General features: G+C 43.6%; 1 protein-coding gene across 2 annotated transcripts in view; it reads left to right on the top strand.

Moving 5' to 3' along the window:
* The window catches only part of NPSR1 (neuropeptide S receptor 1), a 77,761-nt gene extending 55,148 nt beyond the window's left edge, over positions 1-22,613 (top strand). For both annotated transcript variants that reach the window (XM_083468859.1, XM_083468860.1), the window contains 6 exons: positions 441-534; positions 3,858-4,059; positions 8,721-8,797; positions 10,893-10,982; positions 19,918-20,098; positions 21,490-22,613. In XM_083468859.1, coding sequence (XP_083324985.1) covers positions 441-534; positions 3,858-4,059; positions 8,721-8,797; positions 10,893-10,982; positions 19,918-20,098; positions 21,490-21,577 — 732 coding nt within the window. In that variant the 3' untranslated portion in view covers positions 21,578-22,613. The remainder of the gene's footprint in view (positions 1-440; positions 535-3,857; positions 4,060-8,720; positions 8,798-10,892; positions 10,983-19,917; positions 20,099-21,489) is intronic.
* Positions 22,614-24,640: the final 2,027 nt, after the last annotated feature.

Raw genomic sequence — 24,640 nt, forward strand, 5'->3', positions numbered from 1 at the left:
CATGTGGACAGAGAGATAGAGCTGGGTGCCATCTGAATATTGACGACACTTCACTCTAAATCTCCTAATGACAGCTCCCAGAGGTTTCATACAGATGTTAAATATCATCAGGGACAAGCTGACAGAATCCTGGAGGACATCATGGGGCAGGACACCCCATGACTACTTTCTGGAAATGGCCATGGAGATAGGAAGGGAATCAATGAAACACAGTCCTGCCAACCCTCACCCCCTTGAGACGCTTGAGAAGGATACCATGCCCAACAGTCAGAATAGCCCCTGAGAATGGGCAGGGTCCCACTCCGCCAACTTTCTCCCAAGCCATACAATCATGGCAGCTTCAGTGCCATGCCCAGGCCTAACACCAAAATGGAATTGAGCCAATGCTCTGATGACCCATTTCCCTCCAATAAATGGTCACTTCTTTCTTTCTGCTCTAGGTTGTACTTTTGTATGCTTCAACCTATGTCCTGGTCTCACTCAGCATAGACCGATATCATGCCATTGTGTATCCAATGAAATTCTTCCAAGGAGGTAAGAGATTTATCCCACTCCCATGTTACACACACACACACACACACACACACTTTGTGCAACAACTTCATTTTCAGAGCAAATATTTTACTGCTATGAATAATGCAATAGACTCGTTTATTAATTCCTGTTCTTAGACTCCCTTGCCATTTTTCAAATATCTGTGGTGTTGGCCTTTGGCATCTTACAACCATTACTGAAATCATGTCAGATATCTGACTTAATGAATATCTTCCTTTTTTCTTACTCTGGTGAGAAAGGGCCATTAGGCACCCAAAAGTTAATAAAATGATAAAATGTTCAGTGGGGAATTCAAAAATTTTAATTGGTTTGAGCCCCTGAAACTTAAATCATGTCATTTAAAATGTTGTAGGACTTCCCTTTATACCAGTGAAATCTTTCATAGTATTAGTTTAAAATAAAGTAAAAATCTGTCTGTGTAGGAGATATAGGGAAATGATATTTTCCAGTGTCAATAAAAAAACGCAACCGGAACTTTGCAGGACAGTGGAAGATTTGCTATCAGGAAGACAACTAACAGAGTGGTTTTTAAATCTGGAAAAAAAATGCTCTGCAGAGAAACATTTAGGGCAGGACTTAATGTTATTCTGAACATTGACTGCTGATGAAAACAGCATCCCCCACATCACATTATCCTAAAGAATGTGAACATACTTGTGATTGTGACACCATATTATTGACCATGTTGTGGCATCCAATCATGTTTATGTACTTGCCAAGTAGATTTTTACTCTGCCCTTCGGCCAAGGAGCTCGGGCTAACACACACAGCTCTCCCCTCTTTACTTTTGGTGTGGAGGAAAGGCAGGGAGATACACGATGTGATAATAGCACATGGATGAGACTATTACACACCACCCCAATCTTCACAGCAGCGTGAGACCCCAGGGGCTCCAGGCACGCTTTACTCATAAAGTTCTGTGTTTCCCTTGGGGACATTATAGCCTTATTGGAGTTCACCGATTGGGTCTGCGTTGCTCCCGGGAGGGAGGAAGGAAGTCAAATGACACTGAGGGTTGGTTCAGAGAAAGAGTTTATTCTGCTCTCCAGATAGCAGAAGGCACTTGCGTGGTCAGCTCACAGCAGCTCCAAAGAAATGAGAAATTTCATGAAGTATATATATCCTCCAAGCACCCTCTCCCCCCTTCCCCAGGAATCCAGGCATGTCAGCTTATACACGCAGGTTGACATCACAGATGTTCCTGCTCCGGTACTCTTAACCATAAAAGGGTTTTCCTTCCTGTATTCCTGACCATAAAAGGGTATTCCTGTTCCTAAATTCTTATCTTGGAACAAGAGGTCACCAACTCCAAGAACATACTCTGGCGCTGTTCCCGGACTAGGTCTGTGCGTTAGTGTGGACAGGACGTAAGATAAGACCTAGACATGTCATCCCTACTCCACTGGAACAGCCAAGGTCATCCGTTGCTGTGACTGATAAAGGAGAGAGCTTTGTTTATACAGCTGTGTTCTTGTTATGCATTTGCTCAACAGCTCAAGTTTATGCATTTTAGAAGTGCTAAGAAGAAAAGGGGGGGTTGGGTCCTGTTTCAAACTGACTGCACAGAAACCCATTCCTGAGCAGAGACTGTGGTGTCTTTATGATATATGGTTTATTTACGCACACACATATATATAACCCGAGCCTGCAATTGAGGGGTTCAGAACATTGCCACCCCAAAAAGGCCTTGATTTTCACATAGCCACAGCCCAGGATTCATGCAGAAATCAAACATGCTTCAAAACATGCCTCTCACCTTCTCTCCATTTTGCTGAATATTGCCAGTTCTCACATCACTGCAAAAACTCCATCCCAATATTCTCCTTTTGTCTTTCTCCAATGAGGGACCATTTGCCCTCTGGCACAGAGCAGCTCCCTTTGTCCCAGCCAAAGACTCACCAAGCTGGCTCCTGACTTGCATTTTAACATGCTAAATTCAATGTCTGGCACCAGTGGGTGACCTTGGGGTCTCAAATTTCAGGGGTGCCCTGTGAGATGCCAATATTTGGTGCCCCTTACTCTCGCCTTCCATACTGCATCATAGTTGCAGGCCGGTGCCCCCTAGGCTCCATGCCCTAAATCCCCCTCTGTTGGCACTCTGGAATTCGAAGAGGACTCCAGGCCCCACAAACCTTATAACAATACTATACGTTGCATTAAAGGAATCAGAATTGGGGATTTTGTGTTCTGCAGAACACTGGAATTGCAGGCAGTGGTGAATGGAAGTAGGTTTTTAAATGACATTTGTTTGTTTGTTTCAACAATTTATATGCCAGTTAATCACTGTCATCTCTAAGCAACGTGCAGAAACTTAGCTATGGAATTCAGAATTCAGTTGAAATGCCTACTGGAATAAAAACAAACAAGCCCCATTCACTGAGATCATTCATTGAGCTAACTGAGGGCCATCTGCTTCCCTCACTTGCATTCCTAAACCTTGTTGTACCCGGAAAATAGCCATGCCTTTGAAATGTGCACGTTGTTAAAATTAGGATGAGAGAATGAGCCACAAATGCAGCAAAATCATGTAATAGTTCCTTTGTAAAATTGCTACAGTTCAAATGGAAGCATTTTTTAATTTATCACTTAAAAAAAAAGAAGAAAATCCCTATAGGTAGAAAACATAGAGGTTATTCCAGGTCCGGCCCTGGCATTTTGGAGGCTCTTGGGTCCCAAAATTGCCTGAGAAGTCTACGGCCATACTACCCTGAACACGCCCGATCTCGTCTGATCTCGGAAGCTAAGCAGGGTCAGGCCTGGTTAGTACTTGGATGGGAGACCAAAATTGCCTGAGAATACCATGTGCTGATGATAAGGCTAGGCAGAGATTTCTCCTGCCTCCCTGAAATCATGTTAATTGGTATTACCAGGGATCTTTTGTACATGGAGCCTAGTGAAGTTCTGCCACGGAGTGGTGACCATGCTTGTTTGGGTTTTGTTGTTTCTGGAGCTCCCTGGGATTGAATGAATCCCAGCTGTTGTGCTGGCCATTCTTTGTCTGAAATCTCAAAAACACCTTGCAGCAAGCTTTCCCCCAACTACAGTGTTTGGCAGAGCTCCCAGTTATCCGTATGGCAATATATTTGATAAACCATCCCTAATTATTTTAATCCTAAAACAGAACACAGATAGTCATTCATATTTCACAGAATGCGACCAGCTCAGTTTCTCCCCACACTGGGGGTAAGTAACTCTATTGCCTCTCATTCACCCCTCTAAATTTTCCTCAATATCCAGGTCTGTTCTTTGAATAAGCTGTACTGTACATGTAATACAATACCTTGTTCTTATTTCTCGAGCAGAAAGGCAAGCAAAAATCCTCATTGTAGTTGCCTGGGGCCTTGCCTTCCTGTTTTCAATTCCAACGTTGATTATATTCGGGAAGCGGCAATTATCCAATGGCGAAGTGCAGTGCTGGGCTGCCTGGCCAGATGACTCCTACTGGATTCCCTACATGACCACAGTTGCCTTCCTGGTATATTTCATTCCTCTGATTATTATCAGGTAAGGATCTTGTACAAAGCATTCACACACACTTATCTCACACGTCCAGGTGAGATTCCACCTTCATTTCAATGGAGGGCACTAATCTGCATAGTTACGCAAAGGAAGAAGGGCACATCTTGGTTTCCTCCATTGAAATAAATGGGGGAAATTGAGGTTCTGAAACACATGGGGAACTCTCTTGGATACATACGTTTTGGGCCATCACCCTCCAACTTGTAAAGGGCAACTGGAACAGCAAAAGAGGGAGGAATTAAATGTCTGCATAGGTCTTTAGGTGTGCGGACTTGGTTCCTTTTCATATTTTGCTTTAAAGGTAAAGGTAAAGGGACCCCTGACCTTTAGGTCCAGTCATGACCGACTCTGGAGTTGCTCATCTCGCTTTATTGGCCAAGGGAGCTGGCGTACAGCTTCCAGGTCATGTGGCCAGCATGACTAAGCCGCTTCTGGCGAACCAGAGCAGCGCATGGAAACACCGTTTACCTTCCCGCCGGAGCGGTACCTATTTATCTACTTGCACTTGCACTTTGACATGCTTTCGAACTGCTAGGTTGGCAGGAGCAGGGACCGAGCAATGGGAGCTCACCCATCGCGGGGATTTGAACCACCGACCTTCTGATCGGCAAGTCCTAGGCTCTGTGGTTTAACCCACAGCACCACCTGTGTCCCGTATTTTGCTTTATCTGAAGGCAGTACAGGGACTCAACTAAAATTATCATTAGAGTGGCAAACCCATTAGTGAAGAGTGATTAAAGCTCTGGTAAGAGAGACTTGTCAGAAGAGTCACTTGAAACAAACTTGTCCATGATCCAGACCTGGGAACCACATGCGTCACTGTTCAAGACCATTTTTTTCTTGTTTTGTGCAGCTTTAAGAGCTATAAAGCTGAAAAGCAGCGTATTTATGAAACTAAACCAAAGGAAACAACCACACATTCTGTTCTGAAAGCTACTTCTGCCACATCCTACAAGCAACGTAATGTCAAAGTGGAAAACAGCCTCCTGTGAAGGGCAAATCAGTATCTTTTGCATTTGAATATATCTGAAAAGGCAGAGAATGCAAAGAAATACAAAGTACAATCATCTCTTGCTTCACAATACATAGAACCGATATATTCAAGTGGTGTCATATTCCCGGAAGTTTGAGCACAGGTGTTTATAGATCTCTGGTATTAAATCTTGCTCATGGGTGTCCAGTAAGGTTAATAGGATTTGATCACTTGTTTGCACATGAATTTATGCTTATGTACTTTCCTAAGGCAGGAAGTTTTGTGAAATCGATTTTTCAGTGTAAGAAATGTACTGAACTGGGACCTGTTGCCGCGTACGAAAAAGGAGGCTAAAAGAAGGCAGAGGTTAGCATAAAATTGGAATGCCATATGCCTATGGTATTATATGATCGTAAAATTATAATCTCTATAATTGAAAGAGAAATACGAAACACCTCACCATAGTAGAGAATCCTATGCCCAGGTGCAAATTGTCACTTCCTATCAGTAGTATTCAACAAACCTTTACTCAAAGTAGACCCATTAAAACGAATGGGCATGACTAAGATAGATCCATCCATTCACTTCATTAAGTCTATTTTGAATAAAACTTACTGAATATCACCCTATTTTTAAATATTTAATCCAGACTTGGATGCCTGTTTTTTAGCACTGGGATAGGAGGAAAGCTGCCACACATGAAGAAGGCACAAAACTATTCCGTGCAGACCTGTGTACATTATGAAGGTGTCAGTTTCATTAACACACACACACACACACACACACACACACACACACACCTACAGCACATGGCTGTCTCTTTGAAATTTGTTGCAAAGATTACTCAATAATCTATGTGAGTTGCCGAACACTCAAAAAGTAATTTATAAATGCTTCATCTGCCTTATCCTTATTATTCAAAAACCTCTGTAATTTTCTTATACTGTGGAAAGAATAACTCACAGATGTCTTCTGAAGAGAGATCCGGGGGCCTCAGATGGCTTTATTTATCTGGAACAATCATACCATCATAGGAATTGAAAATGAATAACAAGTAGCTTTCTTGGGTAGGGTTGCCAAATTGCAAGCCCACTCTCTTTCTGTCTTTCTTTCTTTGCATTCTCTTTTCCTTCAAGTAACTTGGTATGTTGGCTTGCTACCATGGCAGAATGATCTGCCATTCATACCTCAAAGAAGGCCAGTGTCTTCCACTTTGGCCATACCTAGCTGGCAGAATGTGCAGAAGGCAAGGGCAGGCCGATGAAATAAAGTTACAGAACTGAATGTTTGGTTGCCTCTCTAGCGCCATTCATTTATTTCCACATATATGCTCCTTTTCATCTTCATAGTTATCAAAGCTGCATGCAGCAACAACAGAATCTTGAGTTTACTGGATGAGCGTCATTCTTGAATCAAACAGAGGCACTTGGATGGATCTAGGTATCTCTCCCTTTGTGACATTTGGTTTAATTATGCAGTTCCTGACTGGAGCCAAGATCATTAAAGTTGGTGACGCACCGGCTTCAGAAGTGTGGGTATTAATATCTTTGCCATCATGGAAACTTCTTTTCTTCTTAGCTAATACTTTATTGAATTGTATTATCCATTTTGATGAATTTGTTGTAGTTTGCTTTACAGTGGTACCCCGGGTTACAGATGCTTCAGGTTACAGACTCCACTAACCCAGAAATAGTACCCCAGGTTAAGAACTTTGCTTCAGGATGAGAACAGAAATTGTGTGGCGGCGGCAATGGGAGGCCCCATTAGCTAAAGTGGTACCTCAGGTTAAGAACAGTTTCAGGTTAAGAATGGACCTCCAGAACGAATTAAGTTCTTAACCCGAGGTACCACTGTATTTATATGTCATTGTGCTTGTTTGATAGTACAGTGATTGTAATGTTTGTGGATTTCAGTGCTTTTGTGATGCTTGTGGGCTGCTTTGAGCTCAACGTTTGTTGTTGGAAAAGCGGAACAGAAATATTAAAGCAAAAAATCATTTATGCTTACGGTTTCCAGGCCTGGACTATCAATATGAATATTTCAAGCAGGTTGCTCAGAAGCTGATACTTTGCACCACAGGCATGGGAGGAGAAGTGGACTAGAATAGGAACATGTGGAATAGGAATAGGAATAGGAAGTGGACTAGAATAGGAATAGGTCACAGCTGCCTCACCTCCTGCCTTACCTGGGTATATAGAAGACATTCTCAGGGCCGAGCTGCCCATGAGGCCGACTGAGGTAGCTGCCTCAGGCGGCAGAATCCAAGGGAACCTTCATGGGCATCTCCCGCTTGCTGTTAGAGGAGTGAGGAGAAGCGTCTGCTGAGGTTTCCAGGTTCTGGTATGATCTCACAAGAGCCTTGCACAATCTCATAGGGCTCTTGTGAGATCTCACCAGAACCCAGAAGTCATGGCACCCCAGTAAGCAAGGCTTTGGTGGGGGGTTGCAAGAGCAGGTGAGAGGCACATGGCATGCGCACACAGGCTGTGACCTTTCTGTTTTGCCTCAGGAGGTGTAATGTGACAGGTCACACCTGCCTGTTCTCCTGCTTGCAATCTAGCAGCCCTGCATAGACAAGCACCAAGTTTTTTTTACCCCTGTAGCTTGTGTAGGATGTGGGTGGCGCTGTGGGTTAAACCACAGAGCCTAGGACTTGCCCATCAAAGGTTGGCGGTTCAAATCCCCGCAACAGGGTGTGCTCCCGTTGCTCGGTCCCTGCTTCTGCCAACCTAGCAGTTTGAAAGCATGCCAGTGCAAGTAGATAAATAGGTACCACTCCGGCGAGAAGGTAAACGGCATTTCTGTGTGCTGCTCTGGTTCGCCAGAAGTTGCTTAGTCATGCTGGCCACATGACCCAGAAGCTGTACGCCGGCTCCCTCGGCCAATAAAGCGAGATAAGCACCGCAACCCCAGATTCGTCCGTGACTGGACCTAATCGTCAGGGGTCCCTTTACCTTACCTTTGCTTGGTACATTTATGATATATATATGACCTAAAATTCTTATAACACTAGTTTGCCAGTGTGCATATGCTTGTAGCTGACACAATGTGAGTTTTGATTTAAGCCATGAAGTTCTGCAGAAGTTTAACCTTAACACCACTTCCAGTATCATTAAAAGTATTATCCTTACAAAAGAATGGCCAGGCTCCCCAGGTAATCCAGTCAAGTGACCATTAACAGGTAACCTGGCAGACAGGGTAAAAACAATGCACTCAGATTTCTGTTGTAGACCACCTTTTCTGTGATGTAGATATGATGTATCTGGGGGGTGATCTTGGGCTACACCCCTTCTGTGATGTATGTATGATGTTTCTGGGGGTGGTCTTGGACTCCAAGGCGGCCAATTTAAAATGTCTATATAAGGGCTTGTACGCATGGCTCGGGGTCCTTCTCCTCTCTCCTGCAGGTGAGGGGAGCACCCTGTTGCAACAGTTAATAAAGATCAGTCTTACTAGCTGCTTTGCTTCTCAATATTTTCTGGTTGGCCTCTGTTATTTTCTCCTACCGATAGAGAACCTACAATAGGACTCTATATGGGCTCTTGGATACCACATAAGGGAAAAGGAGCAGTTTTTTTTTTTACTTATATCACTAGGATGATGAGACACTTAGAATTATCCCATCCTAAAGAATCGCTAACTTGTTTGTTTTATGTTCTTTCCCCAACTGTAGCGTTATTTACTTCATTGTGATCCGAACAATATGGGTTAAGAGCAAAGCTCATGCTGTCATTGTTTCCAACTGCTCAGGTAAGTAAATTGGGGCAATCACGCCCAAGCACTGAAACTAATGACATTGAAAGACAATGGGTATGCAATTGCCACAGATCATTAAAAAGCCCACTGTAGATCAAATCTCCATGAGCTGCCATGGGCTAAATTGCCAAGAGCATTTAAACATGTGCTCACCAGGTTGGCTGGACCCCAGTCATTTTACCTGGAAGTAATAAGAGAAAATGACTGAGTGAAGTCTTATCCTAATAACCTGAGCATAAGCCATGAAAAATACACACTAATTCCTAACTGAGGACCTAAAATCCATCAACAGCGGTTGAAATAGATTCATGTAAGCAAGGGAAAAATCAAGACTCTTTCTTTTGAAGCACTAATTAATCAAATAAGCATTGTAAATATTCAAATGAAAAGGAAAGGAAAAAAAACTGAGCCAAGCGTACTGTTACCTTAATTACTGCTTTAGTGACAGGAAAAGAAACATTGTGTTAATACATTCTAATGAATTCACAATTAGCTTTTCTAGAGTTTTATTTTTCTTTGGTTTCCACAAGTTATCTCATGCAAAGCTGTGCTCTGTTCAAAGCTTAAACTAAGAATTTCCAGAAATCCTTCTAAATTCATCATGGATGGAAATATTGACCAAGATTAAGCTGATCAGTAATAGCAGAATATCCCCAAATATCTGACTGTCTGTGGTTTCTTCCATTTTTGCCAGTTGATTAAGAAGATTCTGGAGCACCATTTACATTTCCGTTTTGAGCGTGAAATTTTAAATTCAAAAGTTTCAGTTTTGGCAGGCTTCACAGATGAAATCTTTGAGCTACCAAGTAACGTAGAATTGCATCAAAAACAACAAGAAGTTTTGTGGCATCTTAAAGGACACCACAGCTACCCCTCTCGGAATTGCCACAATTTCTTAGGCTCATAGAATTGTAGGGATGGAAAAGACCTTTGGATCATATTATCCAATGTTATCAGATCCTAAAGGCCAATGTTGACCCAGCTATGGGGAATAGACAACCACAGATCATGAAGAATGCTTCATCTAAGTTGGGGAACAAAACTGGAAGTAGACCTACAGCGAGGCTCTTAGCAAAGATTCTGCTTATGAAAGCCATATGGAGAACTTCTAATACCCAATTATTCCTCAGCAGAAAATTATGCCCATAACATCATTTTTCAGAGGGGAGGCATTAACAGGCCTCTTCCGTCATTACTGGAGCCCTCTGCAAGCTGCTACCTTCTCTCTCTTCCTCAAGGTGAGCTCTTTTAGCCCTTGTGGGAGTAGAATGGGCTACCAGCCAAAGGAAGTGTTAAGCTGAACACTCAGAGAGCTTCATTAAAACTTTCCAAGTGTTCAGGTTTAATATGCTTTTCAGGGTGGGCACAAGACTGCTTGCCTATCTCTAGCATATGGTCATTGGCTATAAACAATTAAAAAAATCTATATCTCTAACATCTCTCTCCCCCTGCAAAAAATAAAATAAAAAATAAGGCAGGAACAGTAAATTGGGAGTTGGAAGGCTGGGAACTGGCATCAAAATTGTGAGAGTGGTGGTGGCAGCAAACAGTTTAAAATCTCCCCAATTTACAGCTCTGCTTTGAAAATCAAACCTCACAAAAATTTGGCACAGCACACTATTATGTTGGCTGTTCTGCAGCAGGATGGACTGAGAAGATTATTTTACCTCACAGCTGGTAGCTAAGGGAGATGTCTTCGCAACTTGTTGAAAGCCACATCAGATAGCTGTTTACGCTTTTTAAAAAGCGTATAGCCACATCTATGATAAAAGAATATCTCAAAAGATTGTGTTGTGTGTGTTGTGTTGTTTTTAAGATGCTTCAGCATAACTGAGGTCCTTGTGATAGGCTAGGTGACTGTGTGTTGCGTAAGAATTCAGATAAAGAATCAATAAATAATGGGACAAATTGATAGGTTAGATGATATTATAGATGGTATATGTATTGCGAAATTGCTCATGATTGGTCATTCTAAAAATTTCCATTACAATAAACGGACTTTCGGGGCAGTTTGATGAGAGAGGTGACCACATTCCAGTCATGGCTATGCATTTCTTAAATTTATTTTTCCCTTCTCTTCTCTTTGCAGATGGCAAATTCTGTGCTAGCTACACCCATCGGGGACTCATATCAAAGGCTAAAATCAAAGCTATCAAGTACAGTGTGGTAATAATTCTTGGTAAGTGACAACATATGCCAATTAACTAGACATCAGTGACCAGTGAAAGACTTCATTTTTTAAAAAATGGCTCCATGGAAGCTTCCAGAGAGTTGGAGTGGATATCTGCCCCCATGGTTTTGTCTCAAATCCATTCCATCCATTTCACTTCTGCTGCCAGAGCAAGAGCAGCTTTTTCTGACTGCCTCAGCCTTTGATAGCCACATTTTTACTCAAGCAAGAATGTATACTGTTTTCTTTTCTTATTTTTAAAGAAAGTAAACCAGGTTTTCCATGGCTGAGAAGCCCCAGTCTCAGCACCAAAATAAAACTTTACAGACAAGCCTAAGCATAAGACAAAGTAGCATTAGCTTGCTTAGTAACTGAGGTTTCTTCAAGATTCAATTATGAGATGCTATTAAAAAGTGCTGACCTTTCCCCAAAGGATTATATCTACTATGACGAGCGGAGTGGATAATGGACTGGTTTCGCTGTAACGTTCCTGGTTTAATAAAAACCACCAAGCCTGCATGCAACACACACACACTTGGGCCAGCTCTTAACTTGCAAAAAAGGAAAACTGTGATTTAAAGCCAGTTTACCAACCAGGATCTGAAACCACAGTTTGATTCCGATTTGAGATCTTGATTAGTAAAGTGACATTTCCGTGTCTTAGACTGAACAAGAAACTGTAGTTTAATTCAATGCGGATTGTAGTGGCAACAGGAACGAGAGCAAGGAAGGGATGTGCAGACAGACTGTGCAAACAGGACACTGGGCCATTGGCCTGTACCAGCAAACACTTCTTACATTCCTAGTTCGTTTACACAAGCAGCAGATAAAGTGAGAAAACTATACCTGGGCTGTAATTGTTCAGACTACAGGAAAGGGATTGCATGAGTGAATGCTGATGCTTTTTTTCTTGAAAATACTCAATCCCCTACCTGTAGTCTGAAACGAGAATAATAATAATAATTTATTATTTATACCCCGCCCATCTGGCTGGGTTTCCCCAAACACTCTGGGCGGCTTCCAACCAAATATTAAAAACAATACAGTATCAGACATCAAAAACTTCCCTAAACAGGGCCGCCTTCAGTTGCCTTTTAAAAGTAAAATAGTTGTTATTGCCTTGACATCTGATGGGAGGGTGTTCCACAGGGCAGGCACCACTATTGAGAAGGCCCTCTGCCTGGTTCCCTGTAACTTGGCTTCTCGCAGTGAGGGAACTGCCAGAAGGCCTTCGGAGCTGGACCTCAGTGTCCGGGCAGAATGATGGGGGTGGAGATGCTCCTTCAGGTATACTGGACCGAGGCCGTTTAGGGCTTTAAAGGTCAGCACCAACACTTTGAATTGTGCTCGGAAACGTACTGGGAGCCAATGTAGGTCTTTCAAGACTTGTGTTATGTGGTCTCGGCAGCCACTCCCAGTCACAAGTCTAGCTGCCACATTCTGGATTAATTGCATTCTCCAGGTCACCTTCAAAGGTAGCCTCACATAGAGCGCATTGCAGTAGTCCAAGCGGTAGATAACTGGAGCATGCACTACTCTGGCAAGACAATCCGCAGGCAGGTAGGGTCTCAGCCTGCGTACCAGATGGAGCTGGTAAACAACTGCCCTGTACACAGAATTAACCTGTGCCTCCATGGACAGCTGTGAGTCCAAAATGACTCCCAGGCTGCACACCTGGTCCTTCAGGGGCACAGTTACCCCATTCGGGATCAGGGAGTCCTCCACACCAGCCCGCCCCATGTCCCCCAAGAACAGTACTTCTGTCTTGTCAGGATTCAACCTCAATCTGTTAGCCGCCATCCATCCTCCAACCGCCTCCAGACACTCACACAGGACCTTCACCGCCTTCACTGGTTTTGATTTGAAAGAGAGGTAGAGCTGGGTATCATCCGCATATTGATGGACACCCAAGCCCATACCCCCTGATGATCTCTCTTTGACTACTACAGTGGTACCTCGGGTTACATACGCTTCAGGTTACAGACTGTGCTAACCCAGAAATAGTGCTTCAAGTTAAGAACTTTGCTTCAGGATGAGAACAGAAATCGTGTTCTGGCGGCACGGCAGCAGCAGGAGGCCCCATTAGCTAAAGTGGTGCTTCAGGTTAAGAACAGTTTCAGGTTAAGTATAGACCTCCGGAACGAATTAAGTACTTAACCTGAGGTACCACTGTATATCTACTGGTTTCATATCTTCTGTGCAGGGGTCCTTCTCCACTTAAATTGTGACAAGACAGAAATGTGAAAGTTGCAAAGATGCAATCATTGCTGCTGACCCTTTTCTGAGATAGGTTGAAGTAGCATTTTGGATTCTGTTTTGTTTAGCCTGGTGTGCTGCAGTAAAGACTGACTCACCCAGCGGATATGGCTGAGATCGCTTCTACGGCAATTAAAGTATCCCTCCATGGCAACACAGTCACAGATTGCCGTTATCATCAACACAGTCAAGTCCTGTTCTACCTACTCTGTTCTGCCTCCCTCCCACCCCCATGAAATATTAAATGAGTGCTTATTTCTCCGTAGAGTAGGGTCATTCCGCCCCATGGTTTTCCAAGTCCCTGAAATCTCTACAAGCTTTAGAACCACCTATATAGCAACAAAATAGATTTTTTGCCAAGTATTTTTTGCCATTCTTGGTATGTCCCTGTGCTTCATACCCGTTATTGAATTATTTCAAACTTTCCTGTGTCCCCTTTCAGTGGGTTACACAAATTCACAAAAGCAACCAAAGCAAGTTATCTCAAAATCAGTTTTTAACAACAGCCGCAGTAAAGAAAAAACTGATTTTAACAGTTGCTTTAAAGAAGCAGCCCCACACAATTTCCAAGAAGCAATAGCTCATGATAAGCACCAGGATAGAGACCCAGAAAGTTAGGTGGGATCCTTTATGCCGCCAGATATTGCTAGACCACGACTTCCATCACCCCCATTTATTATCTATTATTTTTCTTTATCACATTTGTTACCGTAGTTGTTTTATCTTGCCCAGGGCAACCCAGAACTACTTTGAGTGTGGCAACTTTTAAAGGGTCATTGATTCGCCACGCTTGTCTTGTACTAAGTCAGGCTGCTGGTCCATCTAAATCAGCCTTTCTCAACCTGTGGGTCCCCAGATATTGCTGAACTGCAACTCCCACCAACCCTGACCACTGGTCTTGCCCACTAGGAATGATGGGAGTTGTAGTCTAGCAACATCTGGGCACCCACAGTTAAGATCTAGCTCAGTATTTGCCCTAACTTGCCAAGACACCCTGGGAGCAGATCAGCACATAGCTTCCCAGGGTTTCCCAAACTTGGGTCCCCATTTGTTATTGGATCACAACTCCCATCATCCCTAGGTAGCAGGACCAGTGGTCAGGGATGATGGGAGTTGTAGTCCAACAACAGCCAGAGACCTAAGTTTGGGAAACCTGCCCTAAAGAATCCTGAGGACTGTAGTTTGTTAAGTGTGCTTGGAAGTGGAGTTCTGTGGGGGCGAAAATAACAACAACAAAACAACAACAATTTATTATTTATGCCCTGCCCATCTGGCTGGGTTTCCCCAGACACTTTGGGTGGCTCCCAACAGAATATTAAAAACACGATAAAACATCAAATATTAAAAACTTCCCTAAACAAGACGTCCTTCAGATGTTTTCTAAAAGTCAGATAGTTGTTTATTTCTTTGACATCTGGTGGGAGGGCGCTCCACAGGGCAGGTGCCACCACCGAGAAGGCCCTCTGCCTGGTTCCCTGTAACCTCACTTCTCGCAGTAAGAGAACTGCCAGAAGGCCCTTGGAGGTGGACCCAGTGTCCAGGCAGAACGATGGGGGTGGAGACGCTCCTTCAGGTATACTGGGCACTGTTTAGATTACAATTCCCAGTATACTTTGGAGGATGCCATGTGCTTTAAATGTGCATTGAATGTGCTTTAACTTTACGGTGTGAATCTGCCACTGAGTTCTTGAGGAGTCTTTCCCAGCCCTGCCTTGAGATGCAAAGTATTGACCCTCAGAGGGTTTTTTATGCAAACTATATGCTGCAAACATTACACGCTTTGATTTCCATTATAAGCTTTTCTTTTTTTTAATCTGCCTGTCTGCAAGCATACAGAAGGAGTGACCTCCATCAGCCAAGTGATTAGTCTTCCTTTTTTCTTATTCAAACTTAAATATGCATTTTCTGCAGATGCTAACAAATGCAAAACTGAAGAATCCCCGGCTTAGGTGCTGGAATTTATATTGATTCAATTAGGCTGGCTGTTAATGCAAGGGGACGCAGGGACAACAGATCTAACACAGTGCGTAAGGGACAGCAACAACCTACCACCTAAGAAGGAAACCATCCCTATGACAACCACAACGCGCTCTTGGACCAGCATGAGATACCTGGATGAGGATGAACTTGGTATCAGTCAAATAGAACACCTCAAGGTAGATTCGCCAAAAAAAGGAGTACTGATCACTAATGTTAGCACGCTGCACCCTTCAACTGATTCCATTGAGTACCTGGGCGATAATACATCTATGGACATTGCCAAAATGAATGAAATCCAACCAACAGATAAAAAGATAGGCCCAAAAAATCTTTCAAAGGCAAATTGACTAAGATCAATTTTTGGCAAGACAACGTGCAACCTTGCCTTGCTAACTTGGAATATTGCAGGTTGGCAAAAGAGGGTTTCTGACCAATCCTTCGCTAAATATACCCAGAGATATGACATTGCGTTCCTCCAGGAGACCTGGAGCACAAGTGAAGTGGAGTTAAATGGCTTTTCTGCGTTCTCCCTCCCAGGTCTTTTAAGTACTAGAGGGGGGCGAGTTAAAGGTGGGTTAGTTACTTTAATCTCAACAAGGCTAAGGGCCACATTTAAAAAACTAGACCCACTAGACCATCTGGCCACAGCTGTGCAAGTACAGTGGAGAACCCACAGCTGGCTGCTGATTAATGTATACCTACCCCCACAAAGAGAGAAAAGATTGATAAGAAATACTTGGGCTCAGTTAGAACAGTATCTTGACAAACTACTAAATCAATTTCCTGATGCCTCTGTAGTGATGGCAGGCGACCTAAATGCCAGAACTGGACAATCTGATGAGGCTTTGTGTGCCCATTTCCACGAAACAGTCCCCATTATAGAGGAAACCCACCCAATACCAGCTAGAATCTCAAAGGATAAAGGCTGCAATTATGCCGGCTTATGCCTACTACACTTGGTCAATAAGTTGGACCTGGTTATATTAAATGGCCGTACAGAGGGGGAGAAGGTCGGAGAATTCACATTTATATCTAACAATGGCGCCTCCACAATTGATTATATAATCGTGTCGTATGATCTTCAAAACAAAGTTCTGGAATGCAAAGTGGAGGAGCGCTTAGACAGTGATCATCTGCCATTAAGTGCACTCGTAGCTGCGGGAAAGGATTTATCCTGCGCTGAAAAAATCGAGCATTCGAGCCCTACAGCTTTGGAGCTCAGATATTCGCGCATTAGATGGACAGATGAACTGCATAAGGAAATTTCAAGTAGGCTATGCTCAAAGGAATTCCTCATTAAGAGAGAAAACCTTATAACTTCCTCAAGCCATGAATTAAAGATAAATTTATTTCAGGAGTTAATTTTACTCCTTCAAGATCCCCTGAAGGAAAAAAGGAACAGGCCAAGTAGGCAACCCTCAGTATATAAAAACTCCAAACCCTGGTTTGATCAAGAATGTCAGGATATGAAGCTAAATTTACTGAAAAAATACAAGAATTATAGATCTGCCAATTTACCCCAACTCCCCACGGGTTGGTTTGAAGATAAACGGAATTATAAAATTTTGATCAAAAACAAAAAACTCCTGGCACAGAAAAGAGAATGGAAATGCCTAATAGATGCATCCAGAGAGAGAGATTCGGCCACCTTCTGGAGACTGGTAGCAAATGGAGTGCGACCTACTTCCTCAGAAGTGGAGTATACTATACCTGCAGGGACTTGGGAGGCATTTTTCCAATCTTCATATTCAGCTCTGCCTTTGACACAGCCACTAATACAGTGTGCGGCAGGTGATGAGTGGCCTCCGGTGTCGGTCGCGGAGATTAGGAGGCTTATTCAGGCACTCAAACTCAGAAAAGCCCCGGGAGCAGATAACATCTCTCCTGAACTTCTCAAAGCCAATATTGACTGGTGGGCCCAAGTCCTTGCCACCCTTTTCACCAGCATAGATCAAACAGCAATAATACCAGAGGACTGGGGATTGGCAATCATCGTTCCCATATTCAAGAAAGGCTGTAAACTTGATCCAGCCAATTACAGACCAATCAGTCTCTTAAGCATCATCAGCAAACTTTATGCAACTCACTTACGTGAAAAGCTTGCGGACTGGCTGGAACAGGAGCACATCCTAAAGGAAGCCCAGGCTGGTTTCAGGGCACATAGATCAACTCTAGACCAAGGATTGGTATTGCAACATCTAGTGGAGAAATACACCTCAAAGAAAGGAGGCTCTCTCTATGTAGCCTTTATAGATTTCAAATCAGCCTTCGACTCGATACCCCGGCACAGACTTTGGGAAAAACTAAATGTCACAAACATCGATAGACGTCTTTTGCTTCTTATCCGTAGACTACATGAAAATACTCGGATCCGTGTTAGATGCGACCGTTATGGGAACCTATCAAAGGAAATCCAAAGTTCCCATGGTGTCAAGCAAGGCTGTGTTCTTGCCCCTATTCTTTTTAACTTCTATATAAACTCCCTAGTCGGAAAGATGGAGGAAGCAAGTACTCATTCCCCAAATCTAAATAATACACCAATCCCGGTCCTTTTGTACGCGGATGATGCGGCACTTATTTCCTTCTCTTGTGTGGGCCTAAGAAAACTTTTACGAGCTCTTACAGAGTATTGCGAAGCTGAACACCTAATAATAAATTACACTAAATCAAAAATTATGGTGTTCTCCAAGAGAAAATTCCGACATAAATGGAAAATTAATAACCAACCTATTGAGCAAGTAACATCTTTTAGATATCTTGGAATAATTTTTGATGAGAAGGGATCTTGGTGCCATCAGATTAAGAATTCCATTGTAAATGCGCAAAGATCTTCCAGAGCTACCATAAGATTCTTTTACAGAAAAGGAGGTCAATATGTTCCTGCTGCCTCCCAGGTCTTTGTTGCAAAAATACTTCCACAATTGACGTATGGCACCCAGATATTTAATTGTCAAAAACTCAAGTCCCTGGAATCTGTACAAACTAAATTTTATCGTTCCCTACTAGGGTTACCTACCTGTGTCTCTAACACTGCCATTAGGCTGGAGGTTGGCCAACTCCCTATTAATGCCAGGATATGGATCCTGAAGATTCACTTCTGGCTAAAACTCATATTTTTCCCAGTGGGAGTAGCCCCATTGACTCTACTAGACCCGTTCCAGTCTAAATGGAGATTGTCGCTTTATGAAAAATTGAGGGGCCTGGGGCTTTCCTCACAAGAACTCATAGCCTCAGGCTTTGAGAAGGCTAAAATGATGGTGAGCCAGCGAATTGGAGATGTAGAGCTTCAGGACCATATGAGCAAGATAGATAAATATCCAGCTATCCAAGACTATGGAAAAGGGTTTAATCTAACCCCATATTTGCTGGACTTACAAATCGCAAAATATAGGCGGGCGTTTACCCTTACCAGATTTGATGTATTGCCATCTGCCTTACTAAAGGGCAGATACGAGGGCACACCCTATGCTGAACGAGTTTGCCCATGTGGTCTGAAGGAGGTGGAAACGGCTTCACATGTGCTGTTACACTGCGACCTTTACGGGGATATCAGGTTACTGTTTATCTCCCCTATCGTTCAGAAATTTCCAGGTCGATCTGAATCTCAGCGGCTGAAAATCCTACTAGGAGACAAAAACCCAGAAGTAACACTGAAAGTGGCCAAGTTTTCTGCGGCCGCGATCAAGCGGAGGGCATTAGCTGTAAAAAAGTAAAAGATCTGACCCCTGGATAAGCCCCCCCCCCTTTTTTAAGCCCATACATATACTGTAGTGCATATATGAGTATGTATATGTGTGTGGGTGTGTGTGTATATGTGTACTGTTTTTATGTAAAATTTACAACTTTTAATCGACACCATCATTCCCTTGTAAATTATTGCTGCCTTTTATGTTTTTTTCTTCTCTTCTGGTCTATGACCGTAATAAATTCATTCATTCATTCATTCATTCATTTTCTGCAGATGCTAACAAATGCAAAACTGAAGAATCCCCGGCTTAGGTGCTGGAATTTATATTGATTCAATTAGGCTGGCTGTTAATGCAAGGGGACGCAGGAGAAAGCGCTCCTTGGCATTTGATAATGATTTAATTGGCTACACATCTGTGTTTAATGTGATTATATTGCTGTCGCTCAGTGTTTTGTTTGTCTGGATTAGTCCAGGGGGACAGGCAAACTGATATAACAGGAGGAGGGTGTGCCACGCATTTTCTTCTTTGCAGATGGGATGTGCAAATAAGGCTGTGCCAGTATTCTTGATCCTTTGCCCTTGAACCTCAGGGAACTTGCAACAAAAGGATTATGCAAAGAGAAAACACTTAGTTCCCTTCTTTGAAAGCCAGAGGCAGATGTAGGAATACCTTTGAGGTTCGCAGCTTAGAAAGCAAAGTCCTTTCAGTATTTAATGATGGCCATACATTTTTATTTTTTAAAAAAGCTTTGTATATTTGCAGCTGAATCCCATTGACCCAGGACAGATGAGGCTCCTGCACTTTAATAGATGGGATTTCAGCAGGTGTTGCAGGAACTCAACAGGTTGGTTCTACATAGGCATGCAAAAGTTTACCAGATTTCAAAGCAATTCCCCCTTTTTAGTGAGAAAAACAGAACACTTGTGAGAGTAGACAAGCCAATTTTGCCCAGATCTCCTAGTGCTACTTTCCCCATTAAAACGGAACACTTTTCAAACCATTTCCTTGATTTCTTGCAGCTTTTGTACTCTGCTGGAGTCCTTACTTTCTCTTTGACATTCTGGACAACTTCAGCGTCCTCCCAGAAACCAAAGAACGCTTCTATGCCGCAGTGATTATTCAGAATCTGCCATCTTTAAACAGTGCCATCAATCCCATCATATACTGTGTTTTCAGCAACACCCTTTGTGATGCTTTCAGGTATTAGACTTCTTGGGTCCCCCACCCCTTAATGGGATTTATATGGGCAAAAAATGCTTCCAAATAATTGCCTGGTTACACATTGCACTCACCAGGTGAGTAATAGGACTATAAGAGAAGACTTTAGAAGATACAGTTACCCCACCCTGAAGTCCTTCTTATTCTGCATTTATGATTTGTGCTCATAATGGTATTAGGGAAGTTAAATGTGATCTTGCTTTCAGTACTGTTTGCAGCTGCAAAAGCCTCAGGGCAGACATACTGCTTCATTTCCAATTAGTATGTTGCCTACAATTTCCTGCTAGAATCCTGCAACTTTCCATACCACAAATGTCCTGCTTTCTCTGTGCAATAGTGCAAGAGTGCCCCTCCAGACACACTGATGTATTAAAATTGGGAAAACTTTACAGAGAACACCTAATCAAGTGGAATGATGGATGGATGGTCCAGTTTACAGTGTTGTGAGATACCCCCATAACAGAAGTTGCCCTCAGTTCCCATCACACACAGAGGCAGGTTAAGATCCAAAATAGTTTACTGCTGCAGAAGATAAGGCTTCAGTAATACATTTCCAGACATTGATACATACATACAGCTTGTAGGCTTTGCAGATATGTATATACACAAGTGCAAAGTATTTCTGAGGCTTCAACAATTCAAGATGTAACACCGACTCTGATTCACCTCTCAACACACAGCACAAGACCCTGGCATCCTGAGCTGACTTACCTCAATCACTTATATAGGTGGCACTGGGCTGTTGCCATAGCAACTGGTTTGACAGTCCTTGCACCTGTTATCTTGTCTCATACATGGGGTGATCTGTGCTCATGAAGAAAATTAACCCCTTCCTCCAAGTCCACTTCCTCCAACACCCCTTCTGTAATTTTGCTCATGGCATTGCTTCAACACAGGTATTTGATATTGGCATGTTTAGACCTCTATTGGACTCATATGCCGTACACATGGCCCATGCTGTAGCCATTCAGGAGGCATCCCTTCTGGGACCTCCTGGGAATGAATTCTTATTGATGTTTGAATTCATCCTCTCCTAAACCTGACTCTCTTTTTACATTAGATTCATTGCAATCATTGCATCAGTGACATACTATAGAATACAAGGGGGCAAGAGCAGCTGCTAAGTTGGGTGGAGTGGTTTAAACCTCCCCACACTCACACAGTGCTATGTTTACTCTCTCTTTTGGACACCACTGTCACTGGGGGGCCAAAATATTAGCAAGCGGGAGAGGATCAGGCCCTTGGACCAGGGTTAGCCACCCCCAGTCTAGACATATAAATTAGCAGATAAAAAAGGAGCGCGTATGAACCACACTTATACTGTGAATTCATTTCAATTTTTCAATTATTATTATTATTACTTTGTTCTCTAGGCGAAGAAAATCAGGAAATTTGGGGACTTTCAGAGAAAGAACAGAAGGGCAAGAGATGCAGGCGGTATCCAAGCCGGAATATATTTAGCGTTGATATGTGACTATAAAGGCCTGAGGGATGAAATAGAAGCCTCATCCTTGTTCGGAAATCTATTATTTAAGGAGAGAGGAATGAGGAGCAAAAACCATTCCTTGTACACCCCAGTGGCCAAGCAGAACTGCCATGGTTTGTTCCACATTTGCAGTCAGTCCTTGCTTTTCAGAGGTCCTTGCTTTTCAAAGGCGCATCCACTGAGCGGTATGTTTCAGTGTAAATGGCTTTTCTCCATATGGGAATATTTTATCTTGAAAAAGGTGGTGCCACATTTCCACACGGTACCACACAGCTCGTTTTTACACAATACTGTCACCTAAATCATCAAGACCCTTTGATGGCTGAAGAGCAGGAATAGCCTTTTCTCTCCTTTCCGAGAAAAGAGCATTCCCAGCGTACGTCAAGATACTTTATCCCTGCTGCCCTATTTGGATTGCTGTGGCTCAGTGGGAGCACATCTGTTTTACAGGAAAAAGGACTCAGATTCAACCCCCAGCATCTCTTGGTTGGGATGAGATTGTTCCCTCTCTGAAACCTTGGACACCCACTGCCAGTCAGTGTTGACAATATGGAACTAGATAGACCAAGGGACTGACACCATATAAAGCATGCTTCCTGTGTTCCTATATATGCTTCACCAGAAAACCCTGTTCCATTGTATAATCATTGCACTGAGAGAACAACATCTGGAACATTTTTTACACAGTGATGGGAAAGGTATGAGTCTATGGTTTACCTACTGAGTGAACAAGATAAATATGCCACTGTGAAGATTGCACATTTTCCATCTCTTGTAACATTTATTTTTATTTTTATTATTTATTGAATTTATATACCATCCCATATCCAGAGGTAAGCTGTGAGAGGAGAGAATGATGTGTCTTTTGTCTGGGGGATTCAGTTTGCTTCCTGCTTCTCTTCATTTAGGCTTTGCATAATTCTATTCAGATTTGTGTAAATTCCTTTCATCTTAATCTTTTATTTTACTATTTGTTAAATGAAGGGCCTGTGCTCTGCCCAGGAAATTCAAGATTTGAAGTTTGGTTTTGGTTTACTCTGGGTCTGGGTTAACTTCTATTGGTGTTACTTTCCTATTGTCAAACTTTTGTTTCTTGCGGTGGTCTGATGACAAATAAATGAATCTTATCTGCTGATCATCTGATCAGATCACCGGAAAGCTTCCAAAATAGGGAAGGCTGCTGATCTTCTCCCCATTACAGTAAAGTGGGTCACAGGTGGTGGAGGATGAAGACTTATTCAGAGTTAGCTGTCAGGAAGAGAACCAAAGCAATCCAGGCAAGTCACAAATTGCTAGCCCCTCAGTCCAGCAAGAACATGGCGTTTAAATTTAGCCAGGCCCCTCCCTTGGCAGGCAGAGAAAAAAGGGATTTGTTGCAATTCCTGACTCCAGCAGAAAGGTATAATCCAAAACAAAGGAATAACAAAGGAATCAGTTATACATCCAGACAGTTGCTTTGAGATGGAGCCTAATAATAATAATAATAATAATAATAATATTTCTTATTTAAATTTCTTATTTAAATTTCCCCAGCCACTCTGGACAGCTTCCAGCAAAATATTAAAATACAATGATTCATCAAATATTAAAAGCTTCCCGAAACAGGGCTGCCTTCAGATGTCTTCTAAAACAGTGTTTCCCAAACGTTTTTGGGCAACGGCACACCTGTTAGCCGGAAAAAAATCTCGCGGCACACCACCATTAAAGCCCCGCCCCGTGACGTCAGCGCGCAGCGTCACGCCGGGAGGGACGCACAAAAGCGAAAGTTTTTTCCCTCCCCCTTGCCAGGGTGGGAGGAGGCAGCAGAGCGAGGGCAGCTGAGGCGGCGGCGGCGATAGCGGGCGGAGGAGGGGGCGGCGGCGGGAGTTGCTGCTGCTGTTGTTGCTGCTGCTGCCCGGACATGCCGGCCTCCTCCTCCTCCGCTGTCTCGCGCTCCTCCCTTTTGCGCGCGCTGCCCCGCCGCTCGGCACCACCACCGCGGAGCCGCCCCCGGCTCGACGCGAATCCTCGCCGCCACCGCCGCCTCTCACCGCCCGACTCGCCCGCCTTCCTCCCACGGCACACCAGCCGGTGTCTCACGGCACACTAGTGTGCCGCGGAACACCGGTTGGGAAACACTGTTCTAAAAGTCAGATAGTTGTTTATTTCCTTGACATCTGATGGGAGGGCGTTCCACAGGGCGGGCACCACTGCCGAGAAGGCCCTCTGCCTGGTTCCCTGTAGCTTTGCTTCTCGCAGTGAGGGAACCACCAGAAGGCCCTCGGTGCTGGTCCTCAGTGTCGGGCAGAACGATGGGGGTGGAGACGCTCCTTCAGGTACCGTATTTTTCGACCTATTGGACGCTCCGGCCCATAGGACGCACCTAGATTTGGGGGGGGGGAATAAAGGGGGGGAATTATTCCCCCCCCCACAGGCGCTGTTGAAAAAAGTTCAACAGCTCTGGCTCCCCCCAAAAAGCTCCACAACTTTGTTTCAGCAAAAAAAAAAAAGGGTGTGTGTGAAAAGAAATTTTCCGCGCCAGGTACCACCTGATCTTGCTACACCACTGCCAACCAGTGGTGTAGCGTGGGTTGTCAGCACCCGGGGCAAGGCAAGTAATTTGCGCCCCCTAACCCGTGGATTTGCGCCCCCTAACCCGTGGATTTGCGCCCCCTAACCCGTGGATTTGCGCCCCCTAACCCTAACCCCCAGATGTTGCGCCCGGTGCGGCCGGCCCCCCCTGCACCCCCCACACTACGCCACTGCTGCCAACAAGTGTCCCGTTCACCTTCGCTTTTAAGTTGACAGACTAATGGGAGGAAGCAGGAAAAGTGGCGGGGCACTCCGGAAAAACGGTTTGGGCCAGATTTTGCTAAATTGCACTTTGTCTGGGAGCTCCGTCCTACATGTCTTTAAGGATTTGTTTGCAAAAATCGCTATTTTAAAAACAATGGGTGGAAACATGATATGACCCAATAGTTAGTCTTCCCATAAACGTGCTGGGCTAATATATGTATATGGCCTCAGGTGTTACAAATTGTAATGCACACTGGTGCCCC

Source organism: Podarcis liolepis, assembly GCF_965112155.1.
Source record: "Podarcis liolepis genome assembly, chromosome: 12".
In the NCBI taxonomy this organism is placed as follows: Eukaryota; Metazoa; Chordata; class Lepidosauria; order Squamata; family Lacertidae; genus Podarcis; species Podarcis liolepis.